We start from the raw sequence: 8,989 nt of genomic DNA, 5'->3' as shown, positions 1-8,989 counted from the left end.
TCAAACCATATATAAAACTTAAATAAATAAATGGTTTGAAATTTTTACACACGTACTCTAGTAAAATCTAGTAAAAATCATAAATTTGGTAATAAAATATTATTAAGAGGAATCTTAATTTAATTAAAGTCTTTTTATATTAAAGTAATCATATAATAAAAAAAAGAACTTACTGTGTATAAAGTATTCTTTGTTTTCCATTCCAAAAATTATTATAATCTAAGTAAAATAATACTAAATTTTTAAAAAAACTGTAAACAAATCCGCCCCCCTTTCTCCGCAGTTCTCTGAAAAACAGAAATTAAGTACCAAAAGTGCTACATTTTTTAAACTATCTGCTACATAATATTTCTTCCTGAAAATTGGCAATTACAAAGAAAATAGATGTAGAAAATGGGCTGTAGGGTTTTAAAGTTTAGCTCAGCCTTAATTCGACAAAATCTTAAATTGGTATAAATCTTAAATATAAATCAATTTTTAAATGGTGGGACAAAATGCAGTTGTCCCACCATTTTAAAGTTAACTTATAGGACCTTTTTTTAGTTTGCCAATCCTGAATTAAAAGTTCAATTTACTGCCTATGCACCTCTATTTCCAAAAAGGAACAATTTAATTTCCAGTATCCTGGTCCTCTCCTAGTTTGACTAAAATTGACGGTTCTTGTTAAAAACTCGTGGTCGGAAAAGAGGTTGGTGAGAATAACCAAAATTCTCACCAACCTCTTTAAATCGCCAAAAAATTATGTAGCTTTTTTGGCAATTTTATCATGTTTTACCTTCTGATTTCGTCATGTGAATTCTATTTTATTTGGAAATTTAAAGCAAAAAACATCTGCTAGGTTATACTTACTTTGGAAGACCTCAAGTTCGTCAATGCCGTAGGTCTGATATTTAATTTGGATTTAGAGAGAACCGCCACCCCACAACAATTATGACTCGGACCAGAGTTCCAAAAAGACTCGCCAGTCCATTCATCACTCCACTGTTTAACAGTGGAAAGTCCAGATTTTTTTTCCTGAAGGAAGATAAGATCGAAGAAGGATAAGATGTACAAAAGCAAAAACAAAACAGGGAGATGTTGTAAGCAGAAACAAAGAGGGTGAAGTGGTTGCTAAATGGAAAGACAAAAAAGACGTGCTAATAATTTACAACTTGCATTCCCTGCAAATGATTGAAGTGACAAACAGGAGAGGAGAGAAGAAAATGAAACCCAATATTATTAAAGATTAAAATCAATGTATGTCAGGAGTAGAAAGGGTGGATCAAATGGTATCATATTATGGTTGTCTAAGAAAGACAATTAGATAGTATTAAAAAGTAGCACTTCATCTCTTTGATATTTTTTTGTTTAATTGTGTGAACTTGGAAAATCCACATTCACACCTGTAAGTTGATACAAATGGCAATAGCACTGGCATTATCATTTCAGATAACATTGGGCACTTGGCAGCAATTTTTGACCTGAATGCAATTAAGTTCTCCAATTCGAACATCAATCTTGCATGTGTGTATCTTCTTTCAGCTGCATTAACTGTGTCTGTGCAGCATCTTTTTTCATCTGGAATACATGTCACAGGAGCATTCAATGGATCTTTGACTAATATTGCTATTCTATTTGACAGCTCTGGAAAATGGTTATTGAATTCAGATGCCAACTGCTTCTAATGTTCAGTTATTATTTCTGTTATTAGATAGTATCACATCACCATTGTCCAATATATCTGACAATTTTGAAAACATTGCAACATTTTCTAACTCTACTTTTCTGTGCCAATTTTCCAATTTTCTGACAAAAGCTTTAATTGTTTCTCTTAAATCAATGAATATGGTTTCTCTGTCCTGCAGCTGCAAATTAAGATGATTCAGTTCAGAAAATATGTCAGTTAAATATCCGAGTTTCAGGTCAAAATAATCATCACATTGAGAGCATTTCCTTTTGACAACCAACGTACTTCTGTATGATACAAAAGATTATAGCATTCAGCATCCATATCTAGACTTCACATAATTCACAATCTTTATTATATCATTCAGTGTTTCTAGCAGTATCCGGCAATGCTTTGGAAGCTAAAACTTTTCTATGGATCATACAGAGGTTTATCAAAATTTCAGAATTTTTTCTATTGCAAGTCCAACAAAACCAACATGCACATCCATCATTGATGGAGCTCCATCTGAACAGATACCACAAACATATTTTAATTCTAGGCCTTCTTCTTTAAAAAAAGAATCCACCAGAGCTATAACTTCAGTTCCAGTTGTATGTTGCTTCAGTGGCTTGCAAAATAAGAACTCTTCTTTAATATTTTCTTTCCACTTGTATCTTACATATACCAACAGCTGTGCACATGACTGCACATCAGTTGATTCATCCATGCCAGGCTAATTAAACCAGCTTGTTTGATTTCTCCAACAACGCATTCTTTTACATCTGCTGCCATTTCAATAACTCTTCTATGAACTGTATCATAAGACAAGGACACCAGATTAAATTTTTTTGCTGCAGAATCACCTTTCATTTGCTTGACTGAAAAAGTAAAAAACGCGGCATTTACCAGAATGCTTTGAAGGCGCATAACCAGACCTCTTCACAGTTCCGATAATTTTGTGCGCACGCATATTTAATAGTACGTCCTTTTGCGCAGTAATAGTACGTCCTTTTGCGCAGAATCGCATGAAAGAAAGTAAACACACAGATATATTATGAAAACATTCTTGAAAGAAACAGTTGTTTACATAAGATTTCTTTTCTTTTTTTTATGATAAAGACATCGATTTTGCTTTATTTAAGTTTATTTTAACTATTTTAAGTCTAAACTCATATTATTTATATATTTATACTCTTTATATGTTGGTTTTATAGAATATATATAAAAGAAATAAAAGCTCTTAAAGAGTGTGAAATGCACAATGATAGTTGTGTGTGTGTTTTTATATATATATATATATATATATATATATATATATATATATATATATATATATATATATATATATATATATATATATATATATATATATATATATATATATATATATATATATATATACATACATATATGTGTGCTATATATATACATATATATACATATATATGTATATATGTATATATATATATATATATATATATATATATATATATATATATATATATATATATATATATATATATATATATATATATATATATATATATATATATATGTATGTGTGTTTTTTTTTTCTATATGTGTTAATTTAAATAAAGAAAAGCAGGGAAAAGTTTTTATGAAAAAACGGCTTATTAATAATAATAATAATTTAAATTCTTTCAGAGAACAATTATCACTTATAGATTGGGGTTATATGATAATATCAACATAATCTACGACAATTTTTTCAAAACTTTTTACCAAGTGCACGATTCCAATTTTCCTTTCATTGAAATAGTTTTAAGCGATAAAGAAATGTCATCTCCTTGGATTACTAAAGGTCTCAGAAAATCGTCAAAAATTAAGCAGAAGCTTATGTATAGACATAAAATACCTAAAATCGAAATCTGAAAAACATAAACAAAATTATAAAACTTATACAAACTTATTTGGAAAGCTTCGCAAAAATGCAAAACAAAAACTACTATTCAAACTTGCTTAATAAATATAAGCGCAACTCGAAATTCGTCTGGCAAATCATGAAAGAGTTGTCTGGAAAACTTAAAACAAATAAAAATTTACTCCAAAATTTTATACAACTTGATGACAAATTGACTCAAAAGATATTGCATTTGAATTTAATAAGCTTTTCACCACTATCAGGACAAAATTAAGCGATAGCATTTCATTCATTAAAGATAAATCTGTTGATGAAAAACATCAATAAGCTCTAATCTAAATTTTACTGAGTTAACTTTTAATAAATTTGAGGTTGCTTTTAAGTCATTAAAACGTTATAAATCTACTGGGTATGATGATATTAACACAAATATTGTGATTGATTTCTACGATGTTATAAAATATATTCTTTATAAAATCTTCAGAGCATCCATTGCGCAAGGGTCTTCTCCAGATAAACTAAAAATAGCTAAAGTAACTCCAATCTTTAAGACGGGGGATCGTACAAATATAACAAATTATCGCCCTATTTCAGTTCTTCCAGTTTTTTCAAAAATTTTAGAAAGAATAATGTACAACCGAATCTACTCTTATCTTGTTGAAAATAAAATTCTATACGAAAACCTATTCGGTTTCAAAAAAAATAATTCAAGCGAGCATGCCATTCTTCAACTTACGCGCAATATAACTGACTCTTTTAAAGACTCGTGTTTTACACTAGGAGTGTTTATTGATTTGTCTAAGGCATTTGATACTGTCAATCATCAGATCCTGTTAAAAAAACTTATATCATATGGTATTAAAAATAAAACCCTAGTATGGTTTGAAAGTTATCTTACTAACCGTAAACAGTTTGTTTACAATAAAGATTCTATATCTCATCTATTTATGAATATAACATGTGGTGCTCCACAAGGATCCATACTTGGTCCACTTATTTTTTTTAATATAAATAAATGATCTTCATAAATCATCAAACTTAACCACAATCAATTTTGCAGATGACACTAACTTGTTTTTGTCTCATAAAGATATTAATATGCTTTTTACTAATATGACAAATGAATTAAAAAAAGTATCTGTTTGGTTTAAACAAAATAGATTGTCTTTAAATATAGAAAAAACTAAATGTACACTTTTTTATTCACCTTCAAAAAAACAGAAACTGCCTCATATCATGCCAGACCTTTTAATTGATAATACAATAATAAAAAGAGAAAAAGTTACTAAGTTTCTTGGAGTATATATTGATGAAAATCTATCTTGGAGAAATCATATTGATAATACCTCCAAAAAAATTGCTAAAGGCATTGGAATTCTCTATAAAGCAAGAAATATATTATGAAAACACCAGTTAACACAATTATATTATTCATTTATACATTGTCATATAAACTACGCGAATATTATATGGGGAAGCACTCATAGAACAAAGCTAAAATCTCTTTACCTTCATCAGAAACACGCAGCTTGGACAATAAATTTTAAAAATCGGTTTTCTCATACGAAACAACATTTTAAAGAAATGAATATTTTAAATGTATATCAACAAAACGTCTTTAATATTTTATGGTTTATGTTTAAATGTAGAGAAAATTTGTTGCCAAACGTATTACAAAATCTTTATTGTATGAAACCTAAAAATAAATATAATCTTCGAATTAATAACAATCTTATTGCCCCTTTTTGCCATAAAAGCAAAGACCAGTTTTTTGTTTCTTATCGAGGTCCTTATCTCTGCAACAAATCGAGGTCGATTCTTATCGAGGTCCTTATCTCTGTCTTACCAAATTTTAATTCTTCTACCCAACTGATATTTGCTTCATTTAATTAAAAACTTAAAAAAATTATATTTTTAATTGAAAATATCTTGATTTATTTTTAATTGTTTTTTGTTGTTGTTGTTGTTGTTCTATTTTATATATATATATATCTTTTTTAACATTTTATCTTGGCTTTTTAACATTTTATTTTGGTTTTCAAATGTTTTTGCATAAAAGTGTATTATTATTTCACTAAAGACATTGTATTTTTATTAAAAATTAACTATATATTGTAAAGGGCTTCATGACAAGATCCTCATGATCTTCTAAAAGTCCTGTCGTTACTAATGTAAAAGCTGTAAAATATGATTGGTTATTGTAATATTTTTAATTAGCAAAACATTAATAAAAAAAAAACTATAAAAAAAAAAAAAAAAAATATATATATATATATATATATATATATATATATATATATATATATATATATTACTATATATATATAGTAATATAAATATATATATTACCATTTTGCAATCTTCTTTCCGATTAAGCACAATTTTATTACTATATAGAGCTTTTACGTTCAGCGTACAAACTTTTTTGAAATATAATGATATGTAATTATATTATTGAAGTTGTTGTTAATAACATTAGAAACCTATTGGTTATATCAAACCTAACTATTATCGTGTTAATAATTATTTAAAACTATTAAACTCTTATGTTTGAAGTTTATATCTTTGAAGTTTATATTAAGAAACATATATTTTTATTGGAAACATATGCTTTTATATGGTACCATAAAAGTGGCTATGGACAACCATATCCAAATTGTTTGTCTTCCGCCAAATTGCTCACGCGCATCATTACAACCGTTAGATGTTAGTCTTCGGACCATTAAAGAATTAGTAGAGAAAACTTTTAAAGCGGTTTGCAAGAGAAACACAGCACAAAAATATTGATAAGACAGCTTTAACGGGATTATTGAAACAATTGTATCAGAGACTCTCTCCAGCAAATACTGCAGCAGGATTTCGTGGTACAGGTATCTCACCATTAAGTAAAGACAAGATGGAAAGAAGAATAACAGGTATCAAATTTCTCAATCAATCACCTCAACGTTATAGCCCTGAATCTTCAAGATTATAAACACCAAGATCAAGGTCAATCATATGTCCTAATGTATCTGAAGAAACAGCAGGAATAATGGAACAGCAAAAACAAAAAAGGAAGAGAATACAAGTAAAATGTGGAGAATTCCTTACAAATAAGAAATTCAATTGAAAGTTACTTGAGGAACAAAAAGTTAGAGAGGAAAAAACCAAGTTAAAAAAATGTACGAAAAAAATTATTGCTTCTACTGAAGTATCAAAGAAATACCCAAAAAAATCTAAGTAGTGCCCAAAATAGCACGAATGTTACCATAAAAGTGCATTGATAAAAAATAGTTGTTTTTTATAAAACACATAATTAAAACATTGTTATTTCTGTTTTAGATCACCATTTTTTTACTTTTATTTCTCCGAGTTTTTAATTTTTATTGTTGTGCTGTGTAATTATGCACTTTCCTTTTTAATAAAAATATCTTAAGACTACTTTTTAAATTAAAACCATGTATATATACTATAAAAAAAGTGCGTGCATATAGAATGTACCCACCAAACATGCTTTCATCGGACCGTGATGCGTAAAGCTTCCGCCGGCATGCCGATGCTGGTCCACTGTAAAACCTAATGCAGCTTGCCGCTGTTACAAAAACGCTGAAGGTCCAATATGCTACTTTTTGTTGGCTCGCCGCTGCCGGCTGAAGAGCGGCAAAACGCTTAGTTGCAAAAGCTTTTTAATAATGGCATGGCAGAATCGGTAAGTACATCGCGGTACGCTGTAGTTTTACCAAAATAAAGCAAGAGCTTGCATACACCATGATTCAAAACAAACGCCGTGGTTCAAAACAAGCGTTTATAAGCTTTGACATACAATGATCTATTTAAGGTCTATACAGTGTATAGTATAAATACACTAGAAAATAAATTAATTGTGTAAAACAAAGTTTTATAGTTATAAATTAGCGAATTATAGATATTAATCATTTTAAAAGTATAAAATAATGCGAATAAGCGCGAATTACAGAAGATCCTATATCGAAACACTGTCGCTCCAACATTGGCTTACCGCCAACGGACCGCTGTTCAAAATTTTGCGTTTTTCCGCTATTGGGCCGCTGTTGAACCACCTGAAGCTTTTTGAAAACGGTCTGATGTAAATACGATGTGTAAGCCAACGCGGCAACACAGAGGGCGGCCGACGACGGCACGGCATAAGTGCTGACAGTGGTCCGTTGTCGGTCCGACTACTTAATGTTGCTGGGTATGTCAGATATTTTAAACCAGAACTACTTACATTTTATGTAGACCCACATTACTCCACTACGTGGGGTAATGTGGGTCTATATAGGTATCTCCAAATAAAGGCTTCCCAGGCCTATAGTATTTTAAAATACTATAGTATTTTAAATTACTATAGGCCTGGGAAGCCTAATAGTATTTTAAAATAATATCTAATAATACTAAGTAATATATTACTTAGTATTATTAGATAGAATTTTAAAATACTATTACTTAATTAAGTATTACTTAATTAAGTAATAGTTTTTTGTTAAATTTGTTCAGTAGGATGTCAAATCATGATTTTAAGACATCTTTTATCAGGAAGCCGATACCTAAACTTTTTTTTTTTTTAAGCTCAAAGTCAGAAATAGGTAAGAATAGGCTCAGATTACCCCACCCTACCCTATTCAAAAGAATAGGTTACCTTATATTTTATACTAATTTTAATTTATGAAAATTAAACTAACACTTTAGTTTTCATAAAATAAAATTAAAACAATATCAATACTTCATTTTTATCTGTTTTATGGTAATTTTGTTTTTATCCGCATATAAATTAGGTTTCCGGGATTTTTAAAATAAAAGCTTAAATTTAATCTTTTCTGAAAATCAACTGTGAAGAAAAAAATGAACAGACAAAGCTAATCATGCACAAACATTATTTGAAATAAGTTAGTATAATTCGGAGTTATATTAACATATATTCAGAGCCAAAACCAGACAAGTTTAAACCCCCTCAAATTGAGGGGGGTTAAACTTTATATGGTCATAATTTTTGAAAGCTAAAATATTTTACTATGAAACTTAAAATTTATTGATGAATATAAGTCTAGTTAAAAACAGTACAAAATATATTTCCTCAACTTGTTGCTCTCACGTTTTGGGGCAGGGAGGGGGCACGAATTTTGGGCTTTTTTGTTCCCAGCCTCCAATCATCGCAATTTTTTGCAAAGTATCCTTATTTGACATAAGTATAAACATATAAATGTTTGGAGTTTGCTCCATGTCTGGAAGTTAGCTATCTCAAAGATCAAAAAAAGCTGGTTACGGCTCTGATATTAAATTTTATGTTTCAAAATTAAAGCAAACTCATGAAGCCGGCATATTACGAGTATTCTCGTAGTTGGCAAATATCAAACTCCCGCTAACTAGGAGTATACTCGTAGTTGACAAATAAATGGCGCCAACTTACTACGAGTATACTCGTAGTTAGTAGCAAACAGGTTAATTCCCTTTTTAAGTTTATT

At 29.2% G+C, this 8,989-nt stretch overlaps 1 protein-coding gene across 1 annotated transcript; it reads right to left on the bottom strand.

Moving 5' to 3' along the window:
- Positions 1-1,324: 1,324 nt before the first annotated feature.
- Positions 1,325-1,990, bottom strand: LOC136089858 (protein FAM200A-like). Its single transcript, XM_065815950.1, has 2 exons — positions 1,919-1,990; positions 1,325-1,660 (listed from the first exon to the last, which is right to left on the bottom strand). The coding sequence occupies exons 1-2, from the start codon at positions 1,988-1,990 to the stop codon at positions 1,325-1,327; spliced, it is 408 nt and encodes a 135-aa protein (XP_065672022.1).
- Positions 1,991-8,989: the final 6,999 nt, after the last annotated feature.

This window comes from Hydra vulgaris, chromosome 13 (assembly GCF_038396675.1).
Source record: "Hydra vulgaris chromosome 13, alternate assembly HydraT2T_AEP".
In the NCBI taxonomy this organism is placed as follows: Eukaryota; Metazoa; Cnidaria; class Hydrozoa; order Anthoathecata; family Hydridae; genus Hydra; species Hydra vulgaris.
This window is presented reverse-complemented; position numbering and strand designations above follow the sequence as displayed.